Source organism: Triturus cristatus, unplaced genomic scaffold (genome assembly GCF_964204655.1).
Source record: "Triturus cristatus unplaced genomic scaffold, aTriCri1.1 SCAFFOLD_292, whole genome shotgun sequence".
Lineage (NCBI taxonomy): Eukaryota > Metazoa > Chordata > Amphibia > Caudata > Salamandridae > Triturus > Triturus cristatus.
In genome coordinates this window covers 613,399-625,428 of record NW_028188527.1, presented here as the reverse complement: position 1 = coordinate 625,428, position 12,030 = coordinate 613,399, and the positions used below count along the sequence as shown (strand labels likewise).

At 51.5% G+C, this 12,030-nt stretch overlaps 1 protein-coding gene and 1 pseudogene across 1 annotated transcript; both read left to right on the top strand.

Annotated features, from left to right (window-relative positions):
- Positions 1-324: 324 nt before the first annotated feature.
- LOC146768953 (histone H2A type 2-C-like) lies at positions 325-1,422 on the top strand (annotated as a pseudogene).
- A 72-nt stretch (positions 1,423-1,494) lies between these two features.
- Positions 1,495-2,828, top strand: LOC146768952 (histone H4-like). Its single transcript, XM_085640629.1, has 2 exons — positions 1,495-1,801; positions 2,800-2,828. Exons 1-2 carry the CDS (start codon positions 1,495-1,497, stop codon positions 2,826-2,828), a joined length of 336 nt encoding a protein of 111 aa, XP_085496755.1.
- Positions 2,829-12,030: the final 9,202 nt, after the last annotated feature.

The following is a 12,030-nucleotide window of genomic DNA, read 5'->3' as shown; positions in this document are numbered from 1 at the left end:
TGGCTGGTTCAGGCATGGTCGACAATCTGCACCGCTTCCTGTGGAGCCGAGAGAAATAAGGCCAGGCGAGCCCGGCACTTGTATTTATAGGCTGGGCGTGTAAAGTAGCTGCTTCTCTGCTCTCCCTTCTCATTGGCAGGCAAAGGCAAGCCCCCCACCTCCTAGTGTACTGCGGTTCTGGGTCTCTGATTGGTGAAACAGAAGCCCTCCTCCCTCCAATGAGAAGTACTATCAGCGCCTAGCTGTCAACCAATCAGACGCACCCGAAGTCTTTATATCGCCGGAGTCGAGCCGAACAGCAGTACTAATCTCTCTGTTGTGTGAGTGAGCCCCTGCATCGATCGCCATGTCTGGACGCGGAAAGCAAGGAGGAAAGGCCCGCGCTAAGGCCAAGACACGCTCTTCCAGAGCCGGGCTCCAGTTCCCCGTGGGCCGTGTGCACAGGTTACTCCGGAAGGGAAGCTACGCCGAGAGGGTGGGCGCCGGTGCCCCCCGTCTATTTGGCTGCAGTCCTGGAGTACCTGACCGCTGAGATCCTGGAGCTGGCCGGCAACGCTGCCCGTGACAACAAGAAGACCCGCATCATCCCCAGACACCTCCAGCTGGCCATCCGCAACGACGAGGAGCTGAATAAGCTGCTGGGCCGAGTCACCATCGCCCAGGGAGGAGTCCTGCCCAACATCCAGGCCGTGCTGCTGCCCAAGAAAACCGAGAGCCACAAGGCAGGGGGCAAAGCAAGCAAGTAAAGGCCCGCAGACCACCGTGGAAACACACCCTAAACACAAAGGCTCTTTTCAGGGCCAACCACAGACTCCATCAAAGAGCGTATCCGTGCCAAGGTGTTACTCTGGCAGGCTTCATAGTCGCGGCAGCGCCCGCACCGTCGCTACATAGGAGGGATGCCCAAGCCCTCGGACGGACACATAAATGCTGCCCCCGTCCCAAAACCGAGCTTGAGGCCGACGAGAATAATCTTTTTGTAAAAATAAATAAATACGTGTTTATAGGGGCAGTTTACAGACTTGCCACGACCGGGCCTGACCTGTGGACAGTGTTACGGGGTTGCGGGCGGCCGCACACAGCGGGGTGGTGCCGGTGAGGCCGTTAATGTGTTGGCTCCATTAAAACATTTCAGAGCCTGCTGTTCATAGTGGGAGCGGGCACCGAGCGCCAGGGTTAGGCGGGCCGCGGTGATGAGTGGGGGCCGGGAAGGGAGGCGTGTGTGTGTGCTTGACTGTGATCCGTGCCCCGGCGGCAGCTGCTGAGCCCACGACAAAGAGGCGGCTGGGAGCGCGCTCTTTTTCAAACGGCAACGGCCGCTCCAGCCCCCCGCTCCCTGCAGAGGGCGGTCCAGGGGCGGGCTCCCCCTCGCCTTCCGTTGAGTCACGTGGGCCGCTTGGAGCGCCCTAGCCGGTCCGCCGCAGCTCCTCCATATAAGCAGCCGTCGCTGGCTGTTTCCTCATTTCTGCTCAGTCACAGTACCGACAGGACAACATGTCTGGACGCGGCAAAGGAGGGAAGGGGCTCGGCAAAGGCGGCGCCAAGAGGCACCGCAAGGTGCTCCGGGACAACATCCAGGGCATCACCAAGCCGGCCATTCGCCGCCTGGCGCGCCGTGGCGGGGTCAAGCGCATCTCCGGCCTCATCTACGAGGAGACCCGCGGGGTGCTGAAGGTTTTCCTGGAGAATGTGATCCGGGACGCCGTCACCTACACCGAGCACGCCAAGAGGAAGACCGTCACCGCCATGGATGTCGTTTACGCCCTGAAGCGCCAGGGCCGCACCCTCTACGGATTCGGCGGTTTAACTCTCGACTTGCCCACGGAAAGAAAGAGAAAAAAAAACACCAACCCAAAGGCTCTTTTAAGAGCCGACCACGATGTCATGGGAGAGCTGTATCTATGCACTAGGGATCCCGCAGGGCAGGCCTGCTTTGTAGGCCCACAGCCGGTCGGGTGAGGGGGGCATTTCTCCGAAACCGCCATGCAAGGCACTGTCCTGGGGCCAGGGCACCTTCCTGGAGCCCCGCGTCCATCCTAGTCCCGCCCACGGGGCCCGCTGTCCTGAAGCCCTGTACTGGCCACCTAAGGCGGGTATAGCCCGGCCCAGGGGCCCGCCATTCTGGAGCTCTGTACTTGGGACCTAAGGCGGGTATAGCCCGGCCCGGGGGCCCGCCATCCTGGAGCCCTGGACTGGGGACCCATGGCGAGTTTGGCCCGGCCCAGGGCCGGTCATTTCCCTCGACTATTAAGCCCCCACGTAGTGGGGGCTTACAGAACACGAATGAGGGACAAAGGTTCGAGCTAGCGGCGGCGGCCGCGCGGCCGGCCATCTGGTCGCCGATTTGCGCGACCAGATGGCCCACGGAGCTGCGCGACCAGATGGCCGGGCGGCGGAACGGCCGCGCTACCTCTAACTTTTGTCTCTCGCTCGGGCGCTGTAAGCCCCCACTTCGTGGGGGCTTAATAGTCGGTAAAATAGAGCGTTCCCATGCAGGCCCATGGGGTGTGCGATCCTCATTTTTTTTTGTGACCGATTTCGGGACTCTAAGCACCTGTTTTAGTGCTTTTTTTTTTTTATTATTGTTTTGTTGACATTTTGGTTCAAGGGGACCACGGCACTACTTCTACCCGGGGCAATGGAGCTCCACTTCGGGTAACATTTCAGGTTTTCCCCCTCAGCTGGAGATGGGCCCCCAAAAAAAAAAAAAATCGTAATCCTAATAAAATACATATATTTTTATTTTTTTTCACCCAAAAATGAAATAACGTCCTTCACAGTATCTGGTCCATTTTGTAGCCTCCAGTCACCCCTTTAACAATGTTTAATAAAAAATAAAAATAAAAATACTAAAATTTTAGGTCAAATGGGACGAAGTCACTTTTTCTACACAGGGTGCTCCAATTGGGGTAATATTTCAGGATTTACCCCTCGACTGGAGGTGGGAAAAATACTTCACTCAAAGGGTACATAAAGCCCTTTACATTATCAGATCCAAGACTTCAGTGTCTCGGGCCCATTTCTAGCCTCCAGGCGCTTGTTTTGTTCTTTTTATGACATTTTGAAATTTACAGGTTTATGGGGACACAGTAGCTCGTTCTACCCAGGGCTATGGAGCTCCGCGCAGGGTAAGATTTCAAGTTTCGCCCCGGGCTGGAGATGTGAAAACGCAACACTTCACATACTCAGCAAAGTGTATTTAACCCCTTTACAGTATCAGAACAAGGCCTTGGGCCTACCTCCAGCCTCCAGGCACCAATTTTACTGATACTTGTGACATTTGCAGGTGTTAGGCTTCAAGGGGATGAAGTCGCACCTTCTACCCAGGGTTATGGAGCTCCGCGCAGGGTAAGATTTCAGGATTCACCCCTGGCTGTGGTGCGAAAATAAAACACTTCACATACTCAGTACAGTCTATTTAACCCTTAACAGTATCAGAACAAGGCCTGCAAGGCCTTGGGCCTACTTCCAGCCTCCTGGCACCAGTTTTACTGATACTTGTGACATTTAAAGGTGTTAGGCTTCAAGGGGATGAAGTCGCACCTTCTACCCAGGGTTATGGAGCTCCGCGCAGGGTAAGATTTCAGGTTTCACCCCTGGCTGCAGGGGTGAAAACAAAACACTTCACAGACTCAGTAAAGTGTATTTAACTCCTTCACAGCATCAGAACAAGGCCTGCAAGGCCTTGGGTGTGTTTCCAGCCTCCAGGCACCAATTTACTGATACTTGTGACATTTGCAGGGGTTAGGCTTCAAGGGGATGAAGCCGCACCTTCTACCCAGGGTTATGGAGCTCCGCGCAGGGTGAGATTTCAGGGTTTACCCCCGGATGGAAGTGTGAAAATAAAACACTTCACATACTCAGGAAAGTGTATTTAGCTGCTTTACAGTATCAGAATAAGGCCTGCAAGGTCTTGGGTGTGTTTCCAGCCTCCAGGCACCAATTTACTGATACTTGTGACATTTGCAGGTGTGAGGCATCATGGGGATGAAGTCGCACCTTCTACCCAGGGTTATGGAGCTCCGCGCAGGGTGAGATTTCAGGGTTCACCCCTGGATGGAAGTGTGAACATAAAACACTTCACATACTCAGGAAAGAGTATTTAGCTGCTTTACAGTATCAGAATAAGGCCTGCAAGGCCTTGGGACTACTTCCAGCCTCCTGGCACCAGTTTTACTGATACTTGTGACATTTGCAGGTGTTAGGCTTCAAGGGGATGAAGTCGCACCTTCTACCCAGGGTCATGGAGCTCCACGCAGGGTAAGATTTCAGGCTTCGCCCCAGGCTGGAGGAGTGAAAATAAAACACATCACATACTCAGGAAAGTGTATTTAACTCCTTTACAGTATCAGAATAAGGCCTGCAAGGCCTTGGGCCTACATCCAGCCTCCTGGCACCAGTTTTACTGATACTTGTGACATTCGTAGTTGTTAGGCTTCAAGGGGATGAAGTCGCGCCTTCTAACCAGGGTCATGGAGCTCCGCGCAGGGTAAGATTTCAGGTTTCACCCCTGGCTGCAGGGGTGAAAACAAAACACTTCACAGACTCAGTAAAGTGTATTTAACTCCTTCACAGCATCAGAACAAGGCCTGCAAGGCCTTGGGTGTGTTTCCAGCCTCCAGGCACCAATTTACTGATACTTGTGACATTTGCAGGTGTTAGGCATCAAGGGGATGAAGTCGCACCTTCTACCCAGGGTTATGGAGCTCCGCGCAGGGTAAGATTTCAGGTTTCACCCCTGGCTGCAGGGGTGAAAACAAAACACTTCGCATACTCAGTAAAGTGCATTTCACTCCTTTACAGTATCAGAACAAGGCCTGCAAGGCCTTGGGCCTACTTCCAGCCTCCTGGCACCAATTTACTGATACTTGTGACATTTGCAGGGGTTAGGCTTCAAGGGGATGAAGCCGCACCTTCTACCCAGGGTTATGGAGCTCCGCGCAGAGTGAGATTTCAGGGTTTACCCCTGGATGGAAGTGTGAACATAAAACACTTCACATACTCAGGAAAGTGTATGTAGCTGCTTTACAGTATCAGAATAAGGCATGCAAGGCCTTGGGCCTACTTCCAGCCTCCTGGCACCAGTTTTACTGATACTTGTGACATTTGCAGGTGTTAGGCATCAAGGGGATGAAGTCGCACCTTCTACCCAGGGTCATGGAGCTCCGCGCAGGGTGAGATTTCAGGGTTCACCCCTGGCTGCAGGTGGGAAAATAAAACACTTCACATACTCAGGAAAGTGTATTTAGCTCCTTTACAGTATCAGAATGAGGCCTGCAAGGCCTTGGGCCTACTTCCAGACTCCTGGCACCAGTTTTACTGATACTTGTGACATTTGCAGGGGTTAGGCTTCAAGGGGATGAAGTCGCACCTTCTACCCAGGGTTATGGAGCTCCGCGCAGGGTGAGATTTCAGGGTTTACCCCTGGATGGAAGTGTGAAAATAAAACACTTCACATACTCAGGAAAGTGTATTAGGTGCTTTACAGTATCAGAATAAGGCCTGCAAGGCCTTGGGCCTACTTCCAGCCTCCTGGCACCAGTTTACTGATACTTGTGACATTTGCAGGGGTTAGGCTTCAAGGGGATGAAGTCGCACCTTCTACCCAGGGTTATGGAGCTCCGCGCAGGGTGAGATTTCAGGGTTTACCCCTGGATGGAAGTGTGAACATAAAACACTTCACATACTCAGGAAAGTGTATGTAGCTGCTTTACAGTATCAGAATAAGGCATGCAAGGCCTTGGGCCTACTTCCAGCCTCCTGGCACCAGTTTTACTGATACTTGTGACATTTGCAGGTGTTAGGCATCAAGGGGATGAAGTCGCACCTTCTACCCAGGGTCATGGAGCTCCGCGCAGGGTGAGATTTCAGGGTTCACCCCTGGCTGCAGGTGGGAAAATAAAACACTTCACATACTCAGGAAAGTGTATTTAGCTCCTTTACAGTATCAGAATGAGGCCTGCAAGGCCTTGGGCCTACTTCCAGACTCCTGGCACCAGTTTTACTGATACTTGTGACATTTGCAGGTGTTAGGCTTCAAGGGGATGAAGTCGCACCTTCTACCCAGGTTTATGGAGCTCCGCGCAGGGTAAGATTTCAGGTTTCACCCCCGGCTGCAGGTGTGAAAACAAAACACTTCACAGACTCAGTAAAGTGTATTTAACTCCTTCACAGCATCAAAACAAGGCCTGCAAGGTCTTGGGTGTGTTTCCAGCCTCCAGGCACCAATTTACTGATACTTGTGACATTTGCAGGTGTGAGGCATCATGGGGATGAAGTCGCACCTTCTACCCAGGGTTATGGAGCTCCGCGCAGGGTGAGATTTCAGGGTTCACCCCTGGATGGAAGTGTGAACATAAAACACTTCACATACTCAGGAAAGAGTATTTAGCTGCTTTACAGTATCAGAATAAGGCCTGCAAGGCCTTGGGACTACTTCCAGCCTCCTGGCACCAGTTTTACTGATACTTGTGACATTTGCAGGTGTTAGGCTTCAAGGGGATGAAGTCGCACCTTCTACCCAGGGTCATGGAGCTCCACGCAGGGTAAGATTTCAGGCTTCGCCCCAGGCTGGAGGAGTGAAAATAAAACACATCACATACTCAGGAAAGTGTATTTAACTCCTTTACAGTATCAGAATAAGGCCTGCAAGGCCTTGGGCCTACATCCAGCCTCCTGGCACCAGTTTTACTGATACTTGTGACATTTGTAGTTGTTAGGCTTCAAGGGGATGAAGTCGCGCCTTCTACCCAGGGTCATGGAGCTCCGCGCAGGGTAAGATTTCAGGTTTCACCCCTGGCTGCAGGGGTGAAAACAAAACACTTCACAGACTCAGTAAAGTGTATTTAACTCCTTCACAGCATCAGAACAAGGCCTGCAAGGCCTTGGGTGTGTTTCCAGCCTCCAGGCACCAATTTACTGATACTTGTGACATTTGCAGGTGTTAGGCATCAAGGGGATGAAGTCGCACCTTCTACCCAGGGTTATGGAGCTCCGCGCAGGGTAAGATTTCAGGTTTCACCCCTGGCTGCAGGGGTGAAAACAAAACACTTCGCATACTCAGTAAAGTGCATTTCACTCCTTTACAGTATCAGAACAAGGCCTGCAAGGCCTTGGGCCTACTTCCAGCCTCCTGGCACCAATTTACTGATACTTGTGACATTTGCAGGGGTTAGGCTTCAAGGGGATGAAGCCGCACCTTCTACCCAGGGTTATGGAGCTCCGCGCAGAGTGAGATTTCAGGGTTTACCCCTGGATGGAAGTGTGAACATAAAACACTTCACATACTCAGGAAAGTGTATGTAGCTGCTTTACAGTATCAGAATAAGGCCTGCAAGGCCTTGGGACTACTTCCAGCCTCCTGGCACCAGTTTTACTGATACTTGTGACATTTGCAGGTGTTAGGCATCAAGGGGATGAAGTCGCACCTTCTACCCAGGGTCATGGAGCTCCGCGCAGGGTGAGATTTCAGGGTTCACCCCTGGCTGCAGGTGGGAAAATAAAACACTTCACATACTCAGGAAAGTGTATTTAGCTCCTTTACAGTATCAGAATGAGGCCTGCAAGGCCTTGGGCCTACTTCCAGACTCCTGGCACCAGTTTTACTGATACTTGTGACATTTGCAGGTGTTAGGCTTCAAGGGGATGAAGTAGCACCTTCTACCCAGGGTCATGGAGCTCCGCGCAGGGTAAGATTTCAGGTTTCACCCCTGGCTGCAGGGGTGAAAACAAAACACTTCACAGACTCAGTAAAGTGTATTTAACTCTTTCACAGCATCAGAACAAGGCCTGCAAGGCCTTGGGTGTGTTTCCAGCCTCCAGGCACCAATTTACTGATACTTGTGACATTTGCAGGTGTTAGGCATCAAGGGGATGAAGTCGCACCTTCTACCCAGGGTTATGGAGCTCCGCGCAGGGTAAGATTTCAGGGTTTACCCCTGGATGGAAGTGTGAAAATAAAACACTTCACATACTCAGGAAAGTGTATTAGGTGCTTTACAGTATCAGAATAAGGCCTGCAAGGCCTTGGGCCTACTTCCAGCCTCCTGGCACCAGTTTACTGATACTTGTGACATTTGCAGGGGTTAGGCTTCAAGGGGATGAAGTCGCACCTTCTACCCAGGGTTATGGAGCTCCGCGCAGGGTGAGATTTCAGGGTTTACCCCCGGATGGAAGTGTGAAAATAAAACACTTCACATACTCAGGAAAGTGTATTTAGCTGCTTTACAGTATCAGAATAAGGCCTGCAAGGTCTTGGGTGTGTTTCCAGCCTCCAGGCACCAATTTACTGATACTTGTGACATTTGCAGGTGTGAGGCATCATGGGGATGAAGTCGCACCTTCTACCCAGGGTTATGGAGCTCCGCGCAGGGTGAGATTTCAGGGTTCACCCCTGGATGGAAGTGTGAACATAAAACACTTCACATACTCGGGAAAGAGTATTTAGCTGCTTTACAGTATCAGAATAAGGCCTGCAAGGCCTTGGGACTACTTCCAGCCTCCTGGCACCAGTTTTACTGATACTTGTGACATTTGCAGGTGTTAGGCTTCAAGGGGATGAAGTCGCACCTTCTACCCAGGGTCATGGAGCTCCACGCAGGGTAAGATTTCAGGCTTCGCCCCAGGCTGGAGGAGTGAAAATAAAACACATCACATACTCAGGAAAGTGTATTTAACTCCTTTACAGTATCAGAATAAGGCCTGCAAGGCCTTGGGCCTACATCCAGCCTCCTGGCACCAGTTTTACTGATACTTGTGACATTTGTAGTTGTTAGGCTTCAAGGGGATGAAGTCGCGCCTTCTACCCAGGGTCATGGAGCTCCGCGCAGGGTAAGATTTCAGGTTTCACCCCTGGCTGCAGGGGTGAAAACAAAACACTTCACAGACTCAGTAAAGTGTATTTAACTCCTTCACAGCATCAGAACAAGGCCTGCAAGGTCTTGGGTGTGTTTCCAGCCTCCAGGCACCAATTTACTGATACTTGTGACATTTGCAGGTGTGAGGCATCATGGGGATGAAGTCGCACCTTCTACCCAGGGTTATGGAGCTCCGCGCAGGGTGAGATTTCAGGGTTCACCCCTGGATGGAAGTGTGAACATAAAACACTTCACATACTCAGGAAAGAGTATTTAGCTGCTTTACAGTATCAGAATAAGGCCTGCAAGGCCTTGGGACTACTTCCAGCCTCCTGGCACCAGTTTTACTGATACTTGTGACATTTGCAGGTGTTAGGCTTCAAGGGGATGAAGTCGCACCTTCTACCCAGGGTCATGGAGCTCCACGCAGGGTAAGATTTCAGGCTTCGCCCCAGGCTGGAGGAGTGAAAAGAAAACACATCACATACTCAGGAAAGTGTATTTAACTCCTTTACAGTATCAGAATAAGGCCTGCAAGGCCTTGGGCCTACATCCAGCCTCCTGGCACCAGTTTTACTGATACTTGTGACATTTGTAGTTGTTAGGCTTCAAGGGGATGAAGTCGCGCCTTCTACCCAGGGTCATGGAGCTCCGCGCAGGGTAAGATTTCAGGTTTCACCCCTGGCTGCAGGGGTGAAAACAAAACACTTCACAGACTCAGTAAAGTGTATTTAACTCCTTCACAGCATCAGAACAAGGCCTGCAAGGTCTTGGGTGTGTTTCCAGCCTCCAGGCACCAATTTACTGATACTTGTGACATTTGCAGGTGTTAGGCATCAAGGGGATGAAGTCGCACCTTCTACCCAGGGTTATGGAGCTCCGCGCAGGGTAAGATTTCAGGTTTCACCCCTGGCTGCAGGGGTGAAAACAAAACACTTCACATACTCAGTAAAGTGCATTTCACTCCTTTACAGTATCAGAACAAGGCCTGCAAGGCCTTGGGCCTACTTCCAGCCTCCTGGCACCAATTTACTGATACTTGTGACATTTGCAGGGTTAGGCTTCAAGGGGATGAAGTCGCACCTTCTATCCAGGGTTATGGAACTCCGCGCAGGGTGAGATTTCAGGGTTCACCCCTGGATGGAAGTGTGAACATAAAACACTTCACATACTCAGGAAAGAGTATTTAGCTGCTTTACAGTATCAGAATAAGGCCTGCAAGGCCTTGGGACTACTTCCAGCCTCCTGGCACCAGTTTTACTGATACTTGTGACATTTGCAGGGGTTAGGCTTCAAGGGGATGAAGTCGCACCTTCTACCCAGGGTTATGGAGCTCCGCGCAGGGTGAGATTTCAGGGTTTACCCCTGGATGGAAGTGTGAACATAAAACACTTCACATACTCAGGAAAGTGTATTTAGCTCCTTTACAGTATCAGAATGAGGCCTGCAAGGCCTTGGGCCTACTTCCAGACTCCTGGCACCCGTTTTACTGATACTTGTGACATTTGCAGGTGTTAGGCTTCAAGGGGATGAAGTCGCACCTTCTACCCAGGTTTATGGAGCTCCGCGCAGGGTAAGATTTCAGGTTTCACCCCCGGCTGCAGGTGTGAAAACAAAACACTTCACAGACTCAGTAAAGTGTATTTAACTCCTTCACAGCATCAAAACAAGGCCTGCAAGGTCTTGGGTAAGGGTGGGCGTAGTGGGCGTAGTGGGGCTACGTGAAGCAGCACGTAGTGTGCCCAAATCTACGCACACTACGCGCTTCGCGTAGCCCCACTACGTGCCACCCACCTCCCACCCGCCATTCTTTTAAATATTATAAGCAATGAAAAATAAAGTAAAAGTAAGTCGACTTACCCGTAAGCGCGGCGTCTCCGGGGCTCCCTCTTTCAGTTTCTAATTTCTTCTGGCAAATGCGCATGCGCGGACGCCCGCGCATGCGCATTTCTCGCGAGAAATGCGCATGCGCGGGTGTCCGCGCATGCGCATTTGCCAGAAGAAATTAGAAACTGAAAGAGGGAGCCCCGGAGACGCCGCGCTTACGGGTAAGTCGACTTACTTTACTTTATTTTTCATTGCTCATATATTTAAAAGAAGGGCGGGCGGGAGGTGGGTGGCGGGTGGCAAGCAGCTACGCTTCGCCCTCGGCGTGTGCGTAGCGCTGCCCTGCTTCGCCTACTTCGGAAAGTGCGAAGCAGGCAGCGCTACGTACACTACGTGGGCGAAGCGTAGTGCTACGCCCGGGGTTAGTCTTGGGTGTGTTTCCAGCCTCCAGGCACCAATTTACTGATACTTGTGACATTTGCAGGTGTGAGGCATCATGGGGATGAAGTCGCACCTGCTACCCAGGGTTATGGAGCTCCGCGCAGGGTGAGATTTCAGGGTTTACCCCTGGATGGAAGTGTGAACATAAAACACTTCACATACTCAGGAAAGTGTATTTAGCTGCTTTACAGTATCAGAATAAGGCCTGCAAGGCCGTGGGCCTCTTTTCAGCCTCCTGGCACCAGTTGTACTGAAACTTGTGACATTTTGCAGGTGTTAGGCATCAAGGGGATGAAGTCGCACCTTCTACCCAGGGTTATGGAGCTCCGCGCAGGGTAAGATTACAGGTTTCACCCTTGGCTGCAGGGGTGAAAACAAAACACTTCACAGACTCAGGAAAGTGTATTTAACTCCTTCACAGCATCAGAACAAGGCCTGCAAGGTCTTGGGTGTGTTTCCAGCCTCCAGGCACCAATTTACTGATACTTGTGACATTTTAAGGTGTTAAGCTGTGAGGGGATGAAGTCGCACCTTCTACCCAGGGTTATGGAGCTCCGCGCAGGGTAAGGTTTCATGTTTCACCCCTGGCTGCAGGTGTGAAAACAAAACACTTCACAGACTCAGTAAAGTGTATTTAACTCCTTCACAGCATCAGAACAAGGCCTGCAAGGTCTTGGGTGTGTTTCCAGCCTCCAGGCACCAATTTACTGATACTTGTGACATTTGCAGGTGTTAGGCATCAAGGGGATGAAGTCGCACCTTCTACCCAGGGTTATGGAGCTCCGCGCAGGGTAAGATTACAGGTTTCACCCCTGGCTGCAGGGGTGAAAACAAAACACTTCACAGACTCAGGAAAGTGTATTTAACTCCTTCACAGCATCAGAACAAGGCCTGCAAGGTCTTGGGT

What these genes read in the sequence shown, in the direction of transcription:
- LOC146768952 (XM_085640629.1), top strand. Translation starts at nt 1,495, where the DNA reads ATGTCTGGACGCGGCAAAGGAGGGAAGGGGCTCGGCAAAGGCGGCGCC. An exon ending in CACCCTCTACGGATTCGGCG is followed by an intron (nt 1,802 to 2,799) that starts GTTTAACTCTCG and finishes TCCATTTTGTAG; the next exon opens with CCTCCAGTCACCCCTTTAAC.